A 23,411-nucleotide genomic window follows, 5' to 3' on the forward strand; every position below is an offset into this window, starting at 1 on the left:
CCTAATAAGTTTCTGGTGAGAATGTAAAATGGTACTGCTGCTTTGAAAAATCATCTAGTAGTTCTTTAAAAAATTAAACACAGTTACCATTTGACTCAACAATCCCATTCCTAAGTACATATCCAAGAGAAATGAAAACATACAAAAACTGACTCACAAATGTTCATTGCAACATTATTCATAATGGCAAAAAGATAGAAACAACCAAATGTCTATCAACTGATGAATGGATAATGATACATCCAAACAATGAAATATTTTCAAAAATAAAAAGAAACAGAGTACTGATATGTGCTACAACATGAATGGACCTTGAAAACATTATGCTAAGTGAAAGACTTCAGTCACAAAAGATAGTATACTATATGGTTCCATTTATATGAAATGTACAGAACAGGCAAACCTACAGGGACAGAAAGTAAATGAATCGTTGACAAAGCTGGGGGTTCAGGGGAGGGTGGAACTGGGAATAAATGAGGAATGACTGCTAAAGAGTAATGAGGTGTCTTTTTGAAGTGAGGAAATATTCTAAAATTGATTTCCATAATTGTTGTGCAACTCTGCTAAAATACTAAAAAACCACTGAATGGTATAATTGAAATGAACAAATTGTATGGTATGTGAATTATGTCTCAATAAAGCGATTTTTATATATAGTTATATATAAATAAATATAAAACATAAATAAATGTATATATATTTATACATAATGTTATGTTACATATATGTGTGTGTATATATACACACACACACTCAACTAGGTACCAATCTACAGTTATTAATGAGAAATATAACATAGTCTTTTTTTTTTTTTTCTTTAAAGACTGAGGCAGGCTGGAGTGCAGTGGTGTAACATCGGCTCACTGCAACCTCCATCTCCGGGATTCAAGTGATTCTCCTGTCTCAGCCTCCTGAGTAACTGGGACTACATGTACCCACTACCACACCCGGTTAATTTTTGTAATTTTTTTTTTAGTAGAGATGGGGTTTCACCATATTGGCTAGGCTGGTCTCAAACTCCTAACTTCAAGTGATCCACCCGCCTTAGCCTCCCAAAGTGCTGGGATTACAGGCGTGAGCCACACGTCTGGCCAATTTTTAAACTACAGTCTGTATTTAGTCTGCAATCACAATGGAAACCAGCATGGTCTAAGGGAAGTAGTGGTTCACAACATTTAAACATAAAAACTTTCGTGGGAATTCTGGAAAAAAGGCTGACAGCAGCTTAAATTTTAAATCTCTCCAAATTCCTTCATAAAATCAGAGAAAATCTCATGCACAAAATCCCAAAATATAAGAAGGTGGGGACAAACCACCAACTGCTACAAGATCTGTGTAGGTAGTGGAGTATAATAAAGGGGAATTTGCCAGCCCACAGAACATAAAAAAATAAAAATAAAAATAACCAACAGATACTCTCTATATAGCACAGCAGGCAAAACTGGGGAAAGTGCGTAAAAAGGAATGAGTTTTGCCTACTACAATATACAATAGTACACAAGTGCAAGGGTCCACAATAAAACTTTAAGGGCATGGAAGACTCTAGTCACTACACGCCTTTAAAAATAATCAACCAAAGCTCTCTTCCAGAACAAAGTCATACCAAGAAGAAACTGCTGGGAACAGGACCCAAACTGAAGAGGAGAGGGAAAACAGAAAAAAAACAAAAAGAGAAACTCCAGATAAAAGTAGGGAAGGATAAAGGAATGAGAAGATCTCATTTAGCAAGGTGACATTTTTAAACATTACACAAAAACAGAAGGATCGCTACGTATTTAGAAAGTCTAACAGCACATAAAAATGAGTAAAAGAAAATGACAGAAGCCAAATCTGGTACAAAATTATAAGAAGAAAAGGATGAATACAAATTAAACCTCTGAAGACAATGAATATATACCACAAACACTTGCTAACAAAACAGATGAATACTTCACTACTTCAAAACAAGCTGAAAAAACTAAAAAATAATGCATTATATAAAAGAACAATATATATCAAAATTACAACATCAGAAATTATTGGCCAGATGCAGTAGATCATACCTGTAATCCCAGCACTTTGGGAGGCTTAGGCGGGTAGATCACCTGAGGTCAGGAGTTCAAGACTAGCCTGCCTGGTCAACATGGTGAAATCCTGTCTCTATAAAAATACAAAAATTAGCTGGGCATGATGGCCAGTGCCTGTAATCCCAGCTACTCAGGAGGCTGAGGTGGAAGAATTGCTTGAACCCAGAGGTGGAGGTTGCAGTGAGCTGAGATTGTGCCACTGCACTCCAGCCTGGGCAACACAGCAAGACTCTGTCTCAAAAAAAAAAAAAAAAAAAAGAAGAAATTATCTATCAAAAACTTACATGATAAAACTCAATAAAAAATAAGACATTTTAAAAAATCAATTAAAAAAAGACTAATCTAGAAGAAACAAAGACTCATAAATACAACAGATAATGATTTAAGAGAAAGAAAATATACCAGAGGGAAATTTAAAAAAAATTTTTTAAAGTGAAAAAGACAAAAAAGTTTCAAGAGAAAACAGCAAATATTAACAATAAAGATCCAACATACGTACAATGAGTACTGAAGAAAAACAAAAGAATAGAATAAACTTTTCTGATACAAAAACAAAAAATCTGAAACTATTAAATGAAAGGGCAAATCACAGACCTAATATTGTACAAGAATAAGCAACACCAAGACATATTCTAATAAAATTAACTAAACATCTAGGCAAAAAGAGAAAATGACTTATAAAGGACAGGAAATTAGATTGTCATCAGACTTTGTTCATCAGTAGTACTTGCATAAAACAATGGAGTTAACACAGATACACATGGAAAGAAAATGTAAGGCAAAGACTTTGTATCCACCAAACCAACTTCAAGCAGTAAGGTCACAAATGAACTGTTTTCAACATTGTAGAATTAATGGAACTTAGTTCCCACAAGCCCTTCTGGGAAGCCACTATAAAACAGGTGTTAGGAATCCAAAATAATTACATATATGCTGACATAAGGACTGGTAGTAGTAAGCATTAAATGTATAGTTAGTTATACAGCTAAGACTAAATGATGGTTAAGAGAGAGCATACGGCATGTAACAGCAGTATCTTCTAACACTGTAGACACGGTTTGAATATTTTCTAAATGGTGGGCTTCCCCTGTCTTTCCCTCCTCTAACAGAAAAATTAGGCTTCTTCCTTTCCCTTCTCTTCCTTTTGCCATCTGGGGCTGGCAACGCCTGTGAACCCTGAACCAAGGAAGCTTACTGGGACTCAAGAGACAGTCATGGCCAGGTGCGGTGGCTCGCGCCTGTAATCCCAGAACTTTGGGAGGCAGGGGCAGAGGGATCACTTGAGGTCAGGAGTTTGCTACAAGCCTGGCCAACATGGTGAAACTCTGTCTCTACTAAAAATACAAAAAGTAGCAGGTGTGGTGGCACGCGCCTGTAGTCTCAGCTACTCGGGAGGCTGAGACAGGAGAATTGCTTGAACTCAAGAGGCAGAGGTTGCAGTAAGCCAAGATTGTGCCACTGCACTCCAACCTGGGTGACGAAGACTATATCAAAAAATAAAATAAATTAAAAAATAGAAACAGTCACAACCAAAATCATGGCTGAGCTCAAGAGGGCCTGGACCAATGGGCTTTTATATGCTAAAATACATGCAAAATTTTACATAAAAGGCAAAATGAGCAAATAATGGTAGCCACATTTCTCATTCTGTAACAGAGAACAGAATCACAAATATGGAAATGGAGATGGCTAGAATGAACCCTGTGTATTTTACTAAAAATGGAAGTATGTGAATACAATATATATGTGTGCATGCATCACAGATACTAAAATTAACATTGACCAAATTACTATAGATATGTGTAGACCACAAACACATATAACACACATATATACATAAATATACATACATGCATTCACACATACATTTATTTCCTGACTCTGTCCACTGATAAGGCTGGAAGCAATGACACCTCTGTAAGCTATGAGTTCATTTAGTATCTACACCTAGTTTCTAAATACCATTGTTTAGTAAAAGGAATCAGGACTTCTTGGAGAACTAGCTGATTCCTAGGGCAGAGAAAGTAAAATGTGAACCTGAAATTGTTTTGTGTTAGGAAATTGAAAAATTCAAAGAACAATGAGGAGATGTCCAAAAGAAACAGGAGCCAGCCTGAAGGGGCTCCCACTAACTAAATCTGAACACCAAAATAAATGATGACAATGACAGATTAAATAGGAAACCATGAATCCATAACAGATAATTGAGGCTGAATGCTAACTAATAAATGTAGAAGGAATTATGGAATTAGAAAACCACATTTGGCAACCATCAGAAATTTATTCAGGAAAGAATAATCAATGGATGCTACAAAGAGATAGTGAAAGTTCGTTGAGTAACAGGACTCGTACAGTTTCAAAGTATTTCCCTACAAAACATGTACTAAATACAAGTAAGAAAAGAATAACACCGCCGGGCGCAGTGGCTCACGCCTGGAATCCCAGAACTTTGGGAGGCCAAGGCGGGTGGATCACGGGGTCAGGAGATCGAGACCATCCTGGCTAATACGGTGAAACCCCGTCTCAACTAAAAAATACAAAATATTAGTCAGGCGTGGTGGCGGACACCTGTAGTCCCAGCTACTCGGGAGGCTGAGGCAGGAGAATGGCATGAACCCAGGAGGCGGAGCTTGCAGTGAGTAGAGATTGTGCCATGCACTCCAGCCTGGGTGAGAGAGGGAGACTCCATCTCAAAGACTAATATCATAGTGGGGAAAAACAGCAATCATTAACTTAACAAAGTGATCAAAGTAACCTCACCAGTAAGGACCAAATCAACATTATGTGTCTCCTGATATGTTACACTAAGAATACACATCAGCTGGGCACGGTAGCTCACAGCTGTAATCCCAGCACTTTGGGAGGTCAAGGTGGGCTGATCACTTGAGCTCAGGAGTTCCAGATCTGCCTGGGCAACATGGCAAAACCTTGCCTCTACAAAAAATACAAAAATTAGCCAGGCATGGTGGCATATGCCTGTAGTACCAGCTACTTGGGAGGCTAAGGTAGAAGAATCACTTGAGCCCAGGAGACAGGTTGCAGTGAGCCATGATCATGCCACTACACACTCCAGTCTGGGTGACAAAGTGAGACTCGTTTCAAAAAATAATAATAAAGGAACATATATCAGTTCCATGGTATTACACAAAAAACAAATATAATGAACTATCAGTCAAACCCAAATTAAGGGCTAGGCATGGTGGTTCATGTCTGTAATCCCAACACTTTGAGAGGCCAAGGTGGGAGGATCACTTGAGCCCAGGAGTTCGAAACCAGTCTGGAGAACACAGTGAAACCCTGTCTCTATTTATTTAAAAAAAAAAAAAAAAAAAGTTGAAGGAAATTCTATAAACTCACTGGCCTAGGCCAGGCACAGTGGCTCACGCCTGTAATCCCAGTACTTTACTTTAGGAGGCTGAGGCAGGTGGATCACTTCAGGTCAGGAGTTTGAGACCAGCCTGGCTAACATGGCAAAACCCCGTCTCTACTTAAAAAGTACCAAAAAAAAAAAAAAATAGCCGGGCGCTGTGGTGCCTGCCTGTAATCCCAGCTACTTGGGAGGCTAAGGCAGGAGAATTGCTTGAACCCGAGAGGTGGAGGTTGCAGTGAGCAGAGATTAAAAAAAAAAAAAAAGGCCTATACTCATCAAGAATACCAAGGTCAAGAAAAAAAATGATGGCATCTAGAGAATAAAACATCATGGCCACATAAATGTGACATGTGCTTTTTTGCCATAAGGGGCATAATTAAGAAAACTGGCAGAATTTGAATAAGGTGTAAGCACTGATTTCATAAACTTGATGGTTACTCTGTGGTTATCTAAGAGAGTGTCCTTGTCTTAGAAAATGTATACTTAATTATTTAGGGTAATGGGAGATCATGTCTACAACTACTGTTAATTGGTTCCAGAAAAAATAGACTGTGGTGTGTGTGTGTGTAGAAAGAGAAAGAGAAAGAGAGAAGGGTAGCAGGGAGGGAGAGAGGAAGGGCATGATAAAGCAAATGTAAAAACTTTAACAAATACAAAGCAAATAAAATGTATATGGAAATTAGTATTCTTTGTATTGTTTGTATTATTTTGTATTTGTATAAGTTTATATTATTCTTGCAACTTTTCTGTAAGTTTGAAATTATTTCAAAATTTTCCAAAACTAAATGTACTAATATAAAGGGGCTCCCACTGACCAAAAACCTAAACAATAATAACTTGCTATTTTTTGGAGAATGAAAAGGAACAGCCTCCTTTTCTTGAAAACTGATAAAAGCAATCAAGCATTTATCATGATTTTCCTATATAAACTATACCACTGCATAACCATAAGACAGGTGGAGGAGGAAGTGTCTCTTTATATAACTATTTCGGCTAATAAATGAAAAAAAAAAATACTTTTTAAAAATTGTAGAGCCAGATATGAAAGTGGTTATATAGGTTTAATATTTAAAAATGGCCACCAGCCGGGCACAGTGGCTCATGCCTGTAATTCCAGCATTTTGGGAGGTTGAGGCGGGTAGATCACCTAAGGTCAGGAGTTTGAGACCAGCCTGGCCAACATGGGGAAACCCCGTCTCCACTAAAAATACAAAAATTACCTGGATATGGTGGTGCATGCCTGAGTCCCAGCTACTTGGGAGGCTGAGGCAGGAGAATTGCTTGAACCTGGGAGACAGAGGTTGCAGTGAGCCAAGATTGCACCATTGCACTCCAGTCTGGGCAACAGAGCAAGACTCCATCTCAAAAAATTTTTAAAAATGAAATAAAATAAAACAAAATAAATAAAGGTGGCCACGATGACCCAATGCATGCTAATTAGAAGTTATCTGTGTGTTCCCCCTTTCATTTTCAGCACAAACATGTTCTTCCATGGTTCCTCTGGACATTTTCCATGTTAACACCTAAATTTTGGATACTGCTAGAGCAGAATCATATAGTTGTTACAGATTTTTGGCAGTTACTATGATAATGAAATTTTTTCTGGAATTTCATGCATAGGGCTTCTGCCTAACAGTAGCTGTGTGCACACATGAGCTCATACTACACAGCCTTTGGCTCCATCAAGTGAAAATGTGGACAAGTTATATTACTTCTGGGCCTCAAAATCTAGTTTAATCATCTTAAAAATGGAATCAGCAAGGTTGTCAGTACCAATAATCACTGGAACCGATGCCTAAGAAGATGACTCAGTTCAACTACCGTGAGAATTTAGAACACATTGGATCTTCCTGATTTATTAAATGTCTTAGTTATCACATGGGATCTCTTTTACAATAATGTGCAGTATTACGAACATTAATTGGGATAGTACCTATAAACCAGAGAACATTCACTTTTATGAAAGATTTTATCTAATCTCATTTTATGCATTTACCTTCCAGACATACTGCTCTACTAGGAGTTTTAACATAATCTGCATGTAATTTAGTATATTCCATATTAAAGACCAATGAAAAAGTTAATATATAATTTAAAATATTTATGTTGATAATCCAAAAAGGAAGAACTGAGATCTATTTTTATTCCTGTTTCTGTTGGACTCCTATATAATGTATATCATTAGCTGAATTGAATATCAGAACACATGATTTGAAAAATAAATAATGTTTTATCTTTCTCACAAAATACAAATAGCTTTTATTTGTGTGATTATACAAACATGTATGTTCAGCTCATTAAAAAACATAACAACCAGGTGTGGTGGCTCACACTTGTAATCCCAGCACTTTGGCAGGCTGAGGCATGAGGCAGGTGGATCACTTGAGGTCAGGAGTCAGGAATTTGAGATCAGCCTGGCCAACATGGTGAAACTCCATCTCTACTAAAAATACAAACATTAGCCGGTGTCGTGACACACGCCTGTAGTCCCAGCTATTCGGAGGCTGAGGCAGGAGAATCGCTTGAACCCAGGAGGCAGAGGTTGCAGTGAGCTGAGATTGTGCCACTGCACTCCAGCCTGGGTGACAGAGTGAGACTCTGTCTCAAAAAAATAAATAAATAAAATAACAAAGTAAAAATCACTTATAAATCCCCTTCCAACCCTCCCCTCCCCCTGCAAAAAATTGCTATACCCTTTTGGTTACTCTAGTTAGCTAGCTGTCTAGCTTTTTAGACATCATTAAACTAAAAATGTAAGAATCTACCTGTTTTTAGCTTAATTTTATTCAATTGTTTACACATTAGATATATCACCTTATAGAAATAAACATAGGTCCATGTCATCATTTTTAATAGGTGCATAGTTTATGAATGCAATGAATTTAATCAGTTTCCACTAATGGACATTTATACGCTTTCCAAATTTTTGCTATAGAGACAATCCATATATATATATATATTTTTTTGAACACTTAGGCTGATTGTAGAAAAGCTTCATTTGTGAACGTATTAATATAGAAAGCCTTACAGCTATATTTTCATTTAGTTATTTATTTAACAAATTATCTTTATTGAAGAGAGTAAAATTAAATAAATAGTTATCACTCCAGAAAATCCAGGCCCATAGATGTCACAAATATATGCAAAATACTATTAGGCATCATGGGAGTAAAAAAGATAATTAAGATTAAAATGGTTCCTGACTGCTAAGGTATTTTAGATGTAGGAGACAGACAGCAGCTATATACACAGGCAAGGTAAGAGATGAAGTCAGCAAGGCAAAAGAAATAAATGTTAACTAAGCATGGAATGAGTAGTTGAATCCAGATTAAGATTACTCCTAATATAAAGCAATTATCTTACCCTCAAATAATTACTTTAACAAATGACAAAAGAGACAAACATACTATCAACCCCAAGGCACTATGCAAGTTTTTTTTCCTATAGAAATAATACATGACATGCTTACAGCACTTAAGATAATAAAATATCCTCACAATAAGCCTGTGAAGATTATAAACAAGAAAGCTGAGGCTCAGGAAAGGAAGAGGCAATGACAGAAATGGAATTATTGTGTCATATACCAGACAGATATACTTCATATTTCCTCTAGAATGTAAGCTCCATGAGGACAAGGACTTTGTCTTACTATCCACTGAATCCCCAGTTCTTAGAATATTGTCTGGGACAGAAAAATGTATATTCAGTAAAAATTTGTTGAATAAATCAAACCCCATTTTATAGATGAGGAAATTGAGGTTCAGAAAGATTAAGCTATATATCCAAGGTCACATCATTATTAAATCAAGATTCAAACCCCAAATCAGTATTCTTTCTTCAACTGTAATATCTGAAATAATTTGGCTACTAGCTGAAATTTGGAAATCATTTCTGTAACACTTCAGTTGGTGCTACAGAAATAATTGTTTTGAATGTATAATTTGTACTTGTCACTAAATTTTAATTAAGTCAGAAACACAAAAGAATGAAATTATCTTAAAAAGAATATGTTGGATAATACTCCAGATGTATAATGACAAATTTAAAAGCTACTTTTTAAACCATTTTAAGATAGACAAAAAGAGACAGAACTTTGAATTTTTTATTAGATATAAATTTTAAAATAATGTAGCAAAAATTAGAAAGAAAAAGGACTATTTAAATTGCTATTGTGCAGATGGATGCTGCGAGTTATATACTATTCAATATATAATTTGGATTATCATACTTATCCATTCATTACAGTAGATGAAGAATGGTCTTTTTTGAAGCTGTAAGCCACCAATTGATTCAAATTACTACAGTGTCCCTGAAAACAATAAAAATGCTTTTCTCTAAAAAAAAAAAAAAATCTACATTTCAAACTATCTCCCAATTATTATGAAACATTAAAGTATTAAAATTGCAATGTAAAGCATTAAAACAGATTGCATCCCTCTCTGAAAATCCAGAACGTATCAATAACTCAATAAATGTACAGTTTATTCAGAAACTACAGTTACTGAGTTCTGTTTACTGACATTTTTTTGAATATTTATATTTTCTATGTGGTAGCTATTCATATATATCAATACTTTCAAACCTAAACTCATAAAATATTTGAAAGTTGTACAACTGAATTCACTTAGAAGTCCACTGCAATAAGTAAACTGTAAAATAATATTCTCAACTAAAAACATGGAAAGAAACAATATCCTAGATCCATTTGGGGATCAAGTTTTTTGTCAAGAAAAACTCTTGCCAATTTCTGAAAGTGTCTTATGTATCAGACTTCTTACCTGGCATAAATAAAATTTTAAGAGGACAAAAATCCTGGAATCTAGCAGGAATTTAGTCTCATGTTTTTCCACTTATCATGGAAGAATAATGGAAATCAAAATGTGATCTTTTATTCTGCCTCTCTTAGTTTAAGCACATCCAGACGAACATTCAGTCAACTTTCTGAGTTATAAGAATTTGGTGGTGGACTAGTATAAGTGAAGTTCAGGGCTAAAATTGTAAAATCTCATTGTAACCAATAGCTTCAACTTCTATATGAAATATTTTATCAGGATCTCACACAAATGTCCTAGATCTTTCTCTCTCCTGAATTCTTAAATTGTGCCAATAAACATCTTCTAGAATGTTCTATATAAAATACACTTTTCTGAATACTGGCACATAACTTTATTTCAGCTCACATAAATCCTGTGATGACATCTTCACTTTACATATAACTAAAGAAGGCTCACAGAAGTTAAGTAATTTGTCAGTGGTTAAAAAGGAGTCAGAGACAACATCTGCATCTGAACTAAGGTTTTTGGACTACATAGTTATCCCCTATCACTTTAACTGGTAATCACATACTGCCTTACATTTGTACTACCAACTTTCACCCTCATATTTAATTTTTCCTACATTCATGTCTTTAAGGGCAACAAATTGTGTTGTGCTTTGGTATCTTATAATGTCTTTTAGGAGATTCATTCAAATTGTTTGCATGACAGAAGCATGATAGATTGTGTAAGTTTGGGTGGGTTTTAAGAATTCTCAGAGCTTCACACTTGTAAAATGGGGATGACACCAAAATTCATTGAGTGCTTACTGTTAAATGCTTTACCTGTATTAACCCATGTAATCCTCACAACAGCACTATGAGATTAGTACATTGTCTCCGTTTTAAAGAGGAAAAAGCTAAAGGCTAAAGAGGTTCTCCACCCTGCTCAAGAACAAGGTTACAAGCTAGTAGGTGGAGTCAGACTTCAAAAGCCAAGTTATTCTGTCTAGACTGCCTACTCACTTAATGTTAAAACTGTCCCTCTAGGACTAGATAATGACTACATGAAATCATATTCAACAGTAGGGGAGGATTCAAAAATAATTAACTACTGGCAATGATTTCTTGAATATGACAGCAAAAGCATAAAAAAAAAAAAGCAAAAATAGACAAACGGCACTACAACAAACTTAAAAACTGTGTATCAAATAACACCATCAACGAAGTGATGAAAAGGCAACATATAAATAGGAGAAAATATCTGCAAATCACGTATCTGATAAGGGGTTAATATCCAGAATAAACAAAGAACTCCTACAACTCAACAGCAAAAAAGCAAGTAATGTGATTTAAAAATGGGCAAAGGACTTGAATAGACATTTCTCCAAAAATAGGATGTTATAAAAATAGCCAATAAGCATATAAAAAGATGCTCAACATCACTAATCATCAGAGAAACGCAAATCCAAAGCCACAATGAGATATCACCTCCCACCCAAGGATGGGTACTATCAAAACAAACGAAACCAGAAAATAGTTGTTGGCAAAGATGGTGAGAAACTGAAACCCTACGTACTGTTTGTGGGAAAGTAAAATGGTGCAGTCGCTACAGAAACTGTTATTGTGGTTCCTCAAAAACTAAAAATAGAATTACCATATGATCCAACAATCCCACTTCTGGGTATCCAAAATAATGGAAAGCAGGATCTTTGCATATCCTTGTTCATAGCAACATCATTCATAATAGCCAAGAGGTGAAAGGAACCCAAATGTCCATAGACAGATGAATGGATTAACAAAATGTGGTATATATATACAATGGAATATTATTCAGTGTTTTTTTTTTTTTTTTTCTGAGACAGAGTCTTGCTGTGTCGCCCAGGCTGGAGTGCAGTGTTGCGATCTTGACTCACTGCAACCTCCGTCTCCTGGGTTCAAGCGATTCTCCTGTCTCAGCATACCCAGTAGCTGGGATTACAGGCATGCGCCACCATGCCTGGCTAACTTTTTTGTATTTTTAGTAGAGATGGGGTTTTATCATGTTGGCCAGGCTGGTCTCAAACTCCTGACCTCAAATGATGTGCCCGCCTCGGCCTCCCAAAGCGCTGGGATAACAGGCGTGAACCACCGCGCCCAGCCTATTCAGTATTCTTTTAAAAAGGAATCCTTCACATGTTACAACATAAATGAAATGTGAGAACATTATGCTAAGTGAAGTAAGACAGTCACAAAAAGATACTGCATGATTCTACCTATCTGAGGTAACTAAAGTAGTTACATTCACAGAAACACAAAGTAGAATAGTAGTTGCCAGGGTATTGGGAGACCGGGCAATAGGGAGCTGTTTAATTAGTACACAGTTGTGTTGTAAGATGAAAAAGTTCTTAAGAGTCTGCACAACAATGTCAATATACTTCACTAATGGACTGTACACTTAAAAATAGTTAAGACCGTAAATTTGGTGGGTTTTTAAACCACAATTTTAAAAATTATTAACTCTTTTCTTTAACTTTATTTTCCTGTCCTCACGGGTATAGTGTTAGAAGGCAATGTAATAAGGATAGAGAGAAAAGCAAAGAGCACAGGGCTTCAACGACGTAGGGAAAAAAAATTTAAGAGACAACAAAACAAGTATTTTCATTAACAATTTTCCACAATTAATTGAATCTATCGATAACTTTCTTCTATCGATAACTTTCTTCTCAATCTGGAAAAACTAACGGCAAGGCAACAGTGTAGTGGTTAAAGGCTTTTTGAAGTCTGAAAGTTCGGCTACTATTCTGACTTTGCCACTAATTGTTGTGTGACCTTGGGTAAGATATTTTCATTCATTTGCTAATTCATTCATTCATTCATCAAAAAGTCTGTTTCCATGTGGGTAAACCTGGTCAAATGAATCCCACACTTCTACACAGAATTGTTCTGAGGAATAAATGAAATAATCCATGCAAAATGTTAGGCATAACTATTGGCACTTTGTAAGTGCTCAATAAATGTTGGCTATTATTACTCTGAAGCCAATTGAGTAGGACAATAAATAAGCTGAATTCAACTAAAGGAAACCCAGTACCATATTCCTCAGAGATTTGGTTCGTCGATAATTCTGGTGTTATCAAATCAGATACTATTCAGCAATCATTACTGACTCTTGACCATTCTTGCCGAATGTGTGCTCTTTAAAGGAACTCTCTCCCAGGGAAAAGCAATGTCATCTCAGGTATTCGATGTTTGCTTTGGGAACAGTTTTCTACAGATCTCAGAAATGATGGCACCTGAGATTAGCCACTAGAGTACCCCGTTCCTCTCACTTCGATAGGGGCCTAGGCCTTATGTGGGACTGAGAATGGGGAGGAAGGGGGCCACATAAACAACACAGATACAAATAAAGCCTCACTGTGGTAAGACGGGACCAGACAAGTCTCCTCCAGGGAGAATGAAACCTGGACATTCAGGACAGCGGAACGCGGAGCCGGCGGGCAGGCTGGAGCAGAGAAGCCTCGGCAGCTCTCCCCGAGCCCCGGCCCGAAGCCGGGGCCGGGGCCAGGGCGGGGGTGTGTCGAGATGCTCCCCACCGGCCTGGGGCTGGGGATGGCTCAGGCAGGCCGGGGCTCCGCAGGCTTCCAGGAGGGGCCGAGGTGGGGGCAGGGGAGGGCTACGCGGTGCTCTGGGGATTGGGCAGGGAGAGAAGGGACGCTGAGGTCTCACCGCGGGCCGAGGGCAATGGGTAGAGCTTCTCGGCTTTCTGCAGGAAGCGCTGGGCCTTCTCGCGGTTGCCGGCGTTCAGGGCCTCCCGGGCGATCTCGACACATTTCTCAGCCTCATCCCTGTTCCCCTCCATAGCTTGCTCCTTCTTCCGTTTCCTCTCGCAGCGCAGCTAAGAGGGGCGGAAGCCGCCGCCGCGGAGGAGGCGAGGCGGGCCGGCTGGGGGCGTGCGGCGGCCGGCTGGGAGGAGCGCAGGGGACCGCGGCAGCGGCGGCGACGGCCCGGGCTGACGGGCGGGCCTCGCAGCTCCGCCTCCTCACGGCGGCCTCCCCGCCCCCCGCGAGCCCCTAGGGTGCTAGCCGCATCCGTCCCGGCCCAGGACCAAGCTGCTGGGCCCGGACATCCGAGCTGACTTGGTGGTCCGCGCACGGCGCCGGTAGGCTAGAAGCTTACCTGCCCGCGAGGCGAGCAATGGCAGCCGGGCTGCCCATCGCGGAGTGGGGGGTTCCGCCCCTGACCCGATTGCCGGCATTGGAAGCGCCCTGCCCTGTGACCTCCGGGCACGGCCCTCGCAGATGGGGGCAGGAGGACGGGATGGCGGAAGGGGACACTCGTTTTCAGTTAATTTCCCAGGCTTGGAGGCCCCGCTTCTGAGCCCCTCAAGCGAGGGAGGATGCGGTCAGGTGAGGACCAAGGTGTCAGTCAGTCCAGTCTCAGCACTTCCGGGACACTTTAGAGCGTCGTTTGAACCTAATCTTAGGGCTTGTACGACAGCCTTATTTCAGCTGCACATTTTTTTCTGACCCAGATGTCAGGCTATCCAAAGAAGTACAAAGCAGTTTAATTTGTAGCTTGCAACGAGTGGTGCAGAGCGGCCCTAATCCTGTGTATTCAAAACAAGGGAGGAATCAGCCCCTCAAGTGTTGCCCTAACGAAAGCAAACTTTTGATTTCACCTTTTCCTTCCCATTTGGGTAACATTACCACTTGGAAGTACGGTGTCATGTTAGTCTTCACGGTGAGGGTGGGGGTGAATGTTATGTGCAGTTTTAATTTTTTTAAAAAACATGACAAACTGTGGAAACGATCTGCTCAACCCAACAAGGTAACGATTTTTACAAAATGCTGTGAGCCAAGCTGTTAATTCCAACTACCACCAGAACTCGGTACTTTCAAATAAGAAAGCCTGCTTCTCTTCAATAAAATGGAGATAGTATATCCCCAATGATGTTACTGAGCACTTAACAATTTCAATTTCAGACTTCAAAGCAGGGCCTAGCACGTAGCACTATTAGCTTCAGAGTTTAAATTCGGAGTTCATTATGTGGATATACAGGACATTCCTACCTATTCTCTCCCTCCCCAAGTCCACCACACTAACAGCATACTAGTGCAGTGCTGTCACACAGCAAGCAAAGTCAATGCACAAACTGAAATGCTCCCACTCCAGCTCCTGCCAACTTTTTAAATTAAAACTTTAGTAGCTTATTATATAACATTAAAAATATATACTTGGTCTATCTCACTTTGTTGATCTAGATTTGACAGGTCAGTCACAAAGAAATGTGCTTAGTTATTGCTGCTAGATATTCAAAACAAATTCATATTACAATCAAGCCAATTTAATACACAACTAGTTTGGGATATGACCTTTATTGAGCTTATCCACCAGAGTGGAAATAATGTCTGTACAAAACCAAATGTTTGTTACTATAACTTCTGCATCACAATTAAAATCCAAACAGTTTTTTAAAAACAGTCAACTCAATCAAAACCCACTACTTCAGAATCAATAGCTTCTTTGAAGCCACAGTAACACTTAAATATGGTTAAGACTCGAATGCAGAAATTTGGTTGGTTGGAAAGCTAATTAAACTTCCAACTTGCTCAAATAGAATTACAAAAAGGCAAAATTGTGTTTTTCACAGAGATACAGTCCACTGGAATCACCAACACTGGACAGCTGTTAGAGTATTTAGAGTCCTGAGATAACAAGGAATCCAGGCATCCTTTAGACAGTCTTCTGTTGTCCTTTCTTCCCAATCAGAGATTTGTGGATGTGTGGAATGACACCTAGGAGAGTGACAGGAATTAATTCTACTTAAGATTTTTTTTTTTAAATCACAGTATTTGAAACCAAAAAAAGTATACTGTTCAAGTATCTTTAAAAACGTGCAGCTCAAGTATGAAGTAAAAATTCAGTTATACATATGAATCAAATTTCATGATAAAACCATACTTGCATCAATGAAATATACTTAAATTTTCTCTTCTAGAAAAACTAATGAAATTAAAGCAGCAAAGAATTCCTTCCTCTGAATAAATTATTAAAAATTTTAGAAGTTAACATACCACCACCAGCAATTGTAGCCTTGATGAGCGAATCCAATTCTTCATCTCCACGAATAGCAAGTTGCAAGTGACGAGGGGTAATACGCTTTACCTTTAAGTCTTTTGATGCATTTCCTGCCAGTTCAAGTACCTAGAAGGCAGAATCTAATCAGTTCCCTTCCAACTTTCCTTTGGCCAAGATTCAGAGAACAGAATAAAACCCTCACAAACGCTTATGTACCAACTGGAGTCGTTCCCCACTATCTGACTGGCAAGATATACAGGGGGCACGCAATTTTAATTCCAAGAGCAGAGAACTCAAGCTCAGTAGGATCCTTGTTGAACAGCAGCTCCCTCTAGCGTTCTCTTAGGCCTCTCGCCGCGTTCAGGGCCTGTGAGTTTTCTTGCATCACTTTCCTCCTTCCCTCTTGCCGTCTCCCCGCCCCCCAAACCTTCTCCGGATTATAGGCGTTCACCCATTTACCTCTGCGGTGAGGTACTCCAGGATGGCTGCGCTGTACACAGCGGCAGTCGCGCCCACACGTCCATGACTGGTCGTCCTAGATTTCAGGTGTCGATGAATACGGCCCACTGGGAACTTAAATTTTAAGCATACACAAACATAAATGCACAAAAATAGGAGAACTAGAGATGGGGAAATTATATGCGCGCCAAAGCAAGTGGCACGGGCGCAGCAACGCGTCCCGACATCGAAACACGTGATTCCTCCCCCCCATATTTATCGTATGGGCAGCCCAAGTCGCGACACCGCATCACCCACGCATAGACGAAACGCCCATGGAGAGCGGTGAATAACAAAAAAGGAGATGCAAAGAAAAACATCACGACTCCCAGACCGCACGAACAACTACTGACCTGCAAGCCGGCTCTCTGCGAGCGGGAAACCGCCTTTGTCTTGGCCTTTCCGGAGTCCTTTCCAGCCTTACCGCCAGCCTGCGGCGCGCACACGCCCGCGAGCGGAGGAGGAACGGAGAATATAGAATTACCAAGGCGGCGCGCCCATCCCCCACCGCGGCGCGTCCCGCCGCGAGCGCGTCCCCGCACCCCGCCGGGGTCTCTGGCCCGCGGCGCGCCGCAGGGGCGACCCCGCCCGTCCGCCCCCCGCCGCGCGCTCGCCGCGGCCGCGCGCCTCCGCCCGCCCGCCGGCCCCCAGCGGCGCTGCGCGCGCCACCCAACCGTCGCCGCCCGCCGCGAGATCCGAGGCTGCTCCGCTAGCAGCCGACAAAACACCTCCCCCCGCTCTTCTTAATCCTGTCTCCGCGCGTTCCCAACCGTCGCCACTTCACCCCCATCCCCCGTGTAACGGGTTTTTCTCCCGCCGGCAAAAACCCGCGAAGTCATCGAGCGTCTCTGCGAAGTTTACCATTTCGAATTCTGCTGAAGCTCAAGCAAGCAAGGCAGAGAAAAGGCTAATCGGACCCACGGTGAGATCCCACCACCTACTCCTTCGTCGCACCGCGATTCAAACTGCGCTGTCTCCCGCCTTCCCTGCTCCCTTTATACTGCAGAATGTTCCCTCATCCGGGAACTCGGATTGCTCATCCCACCAATGGCTGCCACCCGCCCTCGGGACGCGTCCTTGAGACTTCAGCCAATGAGCAAGCAAAGAAAAGGGTGGAGGGGCGGGCGCTTCTAAGCTCAAGCCGCGATTGGGACGTGAGGAGCGAAGCGGGGGAGGGCGGAGGGATGGGAACGGGGGAGAAGAAGGGCACCGCGGCGGGAGGGAAGAAACAGAGCAAGCTACTCTGCGGGAGCGCAGTTACCAGCCAGCTGCGGTCACGTGCCGGGGAGGAGGAGCTGAGACCTCAGGGGAGGGGCGCGCGGTAGCGCCCCGGGTCCCCTAGCAGGGCTTTGGAGACCACGTGAAGTCTCGTCCGTATCTAGCACGCAGCCCCCACCGCTCCCAACCCCACCCCCAGCGCCTCTCGGGCGGAGACCTGCGACCTGCAGCTGCCTTCCGGGGCCCCGGGCACCCTCTCCCGACCCTCTCAATCCCTGGCGGCTCCTCCAGTCTGACAGGTGGCGCGAACGCGTCCAGTGAGGGGAGGCTGAGGTTTGCCCTGACGCCTTCCTCAGCCTTAGTAGAGATTCCGTGTTTCTTCCCTCTAGGCGAATCCCCAGTCACCAACAACAGATCAGGACCGGTTGCTCCCACTTTATTTTCAGCCGGGTCTTCCACCTCTCCCTCACTACTTATGAAATCCCCCACGGAATAGTTCTGTGACAGCAAACGGTGAAGCCAAGTCACCTCACTGGTCACGAAACCCTTTTTGTTTACACTTAAGGAGCTTCTGGCGAGGCAGTATTCTTAAATCATAAACCATATTTTTTGGAGACTACACATCAATGAGTTGTACCTGTAGCCTGATGTGTAAAGCTCATTTAGTGAAACCTCAGAGCTATTATGTGTCAACTTTTCTACAATAAATATTTTGCCACATGACAAATGTTCGGCAAATGTCGACGGAGTAACTCTGACATGATTCACAGGCAGTTACAGAGGGTCGGTGCAATGCAATCAACTGCAAATGATGAGGTTAAAATAATGATACTGTACACACAGTACTATCCTTCCAACTAGTAGATTATTAACACCTACGTATATCTCCAGCTGCTTGGGGACAGTAGTGTCTCAATCTCATTTGTAGTGTTTTATTGCATTATACTTTTTAACATAACTGAATAGTTTCAGTGTGATGAACGTTTTGAAACATATGCTCTAGGCCAGGTGTGGTGGCTCACACCTCTAATCCCAGCACTTTGGGAGGCTGAGGCGGGCAGATTACGAGGTCAGGAGTTCACGACCAGCCTGGCCAACATGGTGAAACCCCATCTCTACTAAAAATACAACAATTAGCCAGGCGTGGTGGCACCCACCTGCAATCCCAGCTACTCAGGAGGCTGAGGCGGGAGAATCGCTTGATCCCGGGAGGCAGAGGTTGTGGTAAGCCAAGATCACGCCACTGCAGCCTGGGCAACAGAGCAAGACTCCTTCTCAAAAACAACAACAACAACAAACATATACTCTGAAGTACTTTAGATTGGGTTTCAATTGGAAAGATTTTATTGAATCAGAGGACCTCCCAATTTCTGTGAGATAAATTCTAGAGAAGAACTTCCCAAGGATTTTGACATTGAGGTTTATTATTTCTTGGAACCAAGGAACTGTTACGATGTCGATAGCAAGAGTTCATGAACCGTTTTCCTACTGATGATGTAATGATGATATATTAAGCTACAAAACCTGATATAATAGTTAACGATGGCTCCAGGGAAGCTTTGTGATATATAACAAACCAACATTAATGCCATGTCTAGTTTAGATAATACTCTGCCAGCTCTTTGCTGTGAAGCCCAACAAAAGGAATTTACTGTTGCCTCGCTGAATAGTGGTTAGAGGATGAACTCAGAAGCAAGTAGAGATGGATTCTGTTCTGCCTCCTCCTCACTGTGTCATCTTAGTTACTAATCTTTCGGAGCTTGGAGTTCCTCTTCTGTGAAAAGATAGTATCTATTTTCACGTGGTTGAAAGATTAAGGGAAAAGGTATGCAGTGTACATGGTAGCATGTGTTTGGCACATAGTTAGCCCTCAGTAAATAACTGCTATTATTTTCTACATTGGATGGTGGAGAGGGATGATATAAAGTATCTTTTATTTCTATTCAAAAATCTTTTTTGCTATTTGGTGTATTTTCTTTCTTTGATGTGGAAGCAGCAAGCTTGAAACCTGCCCAAAGTATACACAACCAAGTCATCCAACATCCAAACTAAAATCCGAAATTGGTTTAATAACTCAATAGCTTTCCTTCAGAGAACAGGACAGTATTACTTTCTGCACTTTTCTCAGAGTGGTGCGATGGTTTCCTACTCTCTTTCCTACCCCCTGGAAAAGGTACGATGCAAATATGTTAATATTCTTGGTTTATCTTTCCAGTTCTTGTGTTAATGGTAATACGTGTATATAATATACCTAGGCAGAGCTATGTAATTATTTTTGTTTAATGCCATACCCAATTAGTTCTCTTGCCATAAAAAATACGGGATGTCAGGGCAAGAGGATCACTTCGGCCCAGGTGTTCATGACCAGTCTGGGCAACATAGTGAGACCCATCTCTACTAAAAATACAAAAATTAGCCATGCATGGTGGCCCCTGCCTGTGGTCCCATGTACTCGGGAGGCTGAGATGGGAGGACCACTTGAGCCCAGGAGGTTGAGGTTGCAGTGAGCCATGATTGTGCCACTGAAATCCAGTCTGTGTGATAAACTGAGACCCTGTTTCAAAAAAACAAAACAAAATCCTAATAGGAGGTAGGCGAACCCACTATTATTGAATCTTTCCTTAATAGCCTTTTCCTAACTAATCTAGATTTTCCACGACTAGTTACTATCTCCTCTGAAACACTAGCATGTATATTAACTACTGTTGTTCTTGTCTTTTTATGTAGATAATTTGAGACTCTTACACTTGGGAATTACAAATTTCTCAACTACATCTTGCTTTAAAAACCTATTTTTAAGAAAATATGAATAAGTTCCCCAGTTATTTCCAAGGATATTAGCTTAGATCAAAAATGGCAAAATTCTTCTCATGAGGAAATCTACATTAGAATCTTAGTTCTCTCTACCTAGGGCATCTAGGAAAAATATGTGCCTTCAAGGATTCACACAGCTATGAATAACTGAGTTCCAGTGTGGTATTATGCAAAATATTGACCTAGAGTAAAAGAATTAGGGTTGAGTTTGGGTAACCACTTACTTGCTATATGGCCTGAAGTGTGTTAAACACTGAAGCACTGTTTCTTCATTTATTAAATAGGGATTCATAGCATCAGATAAACCAACTTGATAGAATTGTGACAGAGTTTCATTAAGTGTGAAGAATATGTAAAGTGATGTAATAATATTTTTGGCCCCAAAGCCATAGTCCTTCCTGAATTCTGTTTAGATTGAGAAGCCTGTGTGTTTAATTCAGTGTTGATAAAACCAAAGCCATCGATTTAAATTCCAAATTGCCCAGCTTTGCACTTCTCATGATCACAGATTGCACACAGGTAATGATTCACAAATGCAGGGAATATATTACAAAGATCAACAGAATCTGCTCAACCCAGATCCACTGCCATTTCAGGAAGAACAAAGATCATGGGACCCAATACCCATTTTAATATAGCACTAACTTACTTTTTCCATACATTAATCCTCAGAATTTTTGGAAATTTATTGTTTTAAAATTTTAAAAATCAAGATTCTTATCATATTATCCTTTTATTATCTATTATCGATATCAATATTTATCTTTAGGATTTTCGGGGCAGGGGAAGGGAGTCCATGTGTTGAAATTGTTTTCCTAAATAATAGTGTATTTGTCTATGCAGTGGGTCCTCCTTCTCTGTATCCCTGTGTTCTACATCTGTGGATTCAACCAATTGAGGATCAAAAATATTCACAACATAAGCTGGGTGTGGCCAGGCGTGATGGCTCACACCTGTAATCCCATCACTTTGGGAGGCCAAGGCAGGTGGATCACTTGAGGCCAGGAGTTTGAGACCAGCCTGATCAACATGATGAAACCCTTTCTCTAATGAAAATACAAAAATTAGCCATGTGTGGTGGCGTACATCTGTAATCCCATTTACTCTGGAGGCTGAGGCATGAGAATTGCTTGAACTTGGGAGGCAGAGGCTGCAGTGAGCAGAGATCGTGCCACTGCACTCCAGCCTGGGTGACAGAGTGAGACTTGGTCTCGAGAAAAAATAATAATAATAATAAGTTGCGTTTGGGGTGTGGCGGTTCATACCTGTAATCCCAACAATTTGGGAGGCTGAGGTGAAAGGATCGCATGAAACCAGGAGTTCAAGACCAGCCTGGGCAACATAGCAATTCCCTGTCTCTAAATTTTTTTTTTTTTCAATTAGCCAGGCATAGTGGTACACACCTGTACTCCCAGTTCCTAGGGAGCCTGAGGCAGGAGGATCCCTTGAGCCTAGAAGTTCAAGGCTGCGGTAAACCATGATTGTACCACTGCACTACAGCCTGGGTAACAAAGCAAGACCCTGACTTTCTCTCTCTCTATTTTAAAATTTTAAAAAGTATGGTTGCATCTGTACTAAACATATACAGACATTTTTTTCCTGTAATTTCCTAAACCATATAGTGTACCAACTATTTACATAGCGTAGGCATTGTAATGGATATTCTAAGTAATCTAGAGATGATCGAAAGCATATAGTGTGCATATGTTATATGCAAATACTACTATGCCATTTTATGGAAGGGATTGAGCACTCATGGATTTGGGAATCCAAGCAGTGGGGGGTGGGGACAGATCCTAGAACCAATACCCCACAGATACAGATACAGAGGGATGATTGTATTAGTATTTTGATACTTATCTCCACAGCTAAATTATAAATACACCCACTAATGCCCCTATTGCATATTTCTTACATAGTGACCAAGGAAATTGTTGTAGAGATTTAACACATTTTTATTACTGTATTGTCTTCTTTTGTCTGTATATATGCAACTGAGATGGAAGGCAATACCATACATTATACCGCATGATACATAACCATTCCCTAATAATAGAATATATGATAGCACTAGATTTGTGCTGTCAGCCTGTTAGGTAAAATAGAGCATATCCATCAAGTCACTCTACTTTCCAGGCAATACGCCAAGCAATAGCAGTTGGGAGATGGGATATATAGTGCTTAGGAGCCTCCCTTAATCTAGCTAAGAAGATTAAATGGGAGGAATATTCAAACAATTTCTTAATCATTAAAACCACATTAAGAAGGCTGTTACAGGCTGGGTGTGGTGGTTTATACCTGTAATCCCAGAACTTTGGGAGGCCAAGGTGGGTGGATTGCTTAAGGCCAGAGGTTCGAGACCAGGCTGGCCAACATGGCGAAACCCTGTCTCTTTTAAAAATGCAAAAATTAACGGAGCATGGCGGTGCATGCCTGTAATCCCAGCTACTCGGGAGACTGAGGCATGAGAATTGCTGGAAGCCAGGAGGCCAAGGTTGCAGTGAACAGAGATCATGCAACTGCACTCCAGCCTGAGTGACAGAGTGAGACTGCCTCTAAATAAATAAATAAATAAATAAGAAGGTTGTTACAAAATAAGTCCCTGATTGGCTGCCAAATCAACAGTACCTCT

General features: G+C 40.7%; 2 protein-coding genes across 4 annotated transcripts in view; both read right to left on the reverse strand.

Annotated features, from left to right (window-relative positions):
* Positions 1-14,068, reverse strand: part of DNAJB14 (DnaJ heat shock protein family (Hsp40) member B14) — a 51,241-nt gene extending 37,173 nt beyond the window's left edge. For all 3 annotated transcript variants that reach the window (XR_012434974.1, XM_005555536.4, XM_045392691.2), the window contains exon 1: positions 13,898-14,068. Coding sequence is in view for 2 of the 3 variants with exons in the window: in XM_045392691.2 (XP_045248626.1) it covers positions 13,898-14,030 (133 nt within the window). In the remaining variant the exon portion in view is untranslated. The remainder of the gene's footprint in view (positions 1-13,897) is intronic.
* A 1,462-nt stretch (positions 14,069-15,530) lies between these two features.
* H2AZ1 (H2A.Z variant histone 1) lies at positions 15,531-17,716 on the reverse strand. The gene is made up of 5 exons (XM_005555538.5): positions 17,609-17,716; positions 17,101-17,178; positions 16,709-16,822; positions 16,246-16,375; positions 15,531-15,966 (listed from the first exon to the last, which is right to left on the reverse strand). Exons 1-5 carry the CDS (start codon positions 17,609-17,611, stop codon positions 15,905-15,907), a joined length of 387 nt encoding a protein of 128 aa, XP_005555595.1. The 5' UTR covers positions 17,612-17,716; the 3' UTR covers positions 15,531-15,904.
* Between the last annotated feature and the right edge of the window lie 5,695 nt (positions 17,717-23,411).

This window comes from Macaca fascicularis, chromosome 5, assembly GCF_037993035.2.
Source record: "Macaca fascicularis isolate 582-1 chromosome 5, T2T-MFA8v1.1".
NCBI lineage: Eukaryota > Metazoa > Chordata > Mammalia > Primates > Cercopithecidae > Macaca > Macaca fascicularis.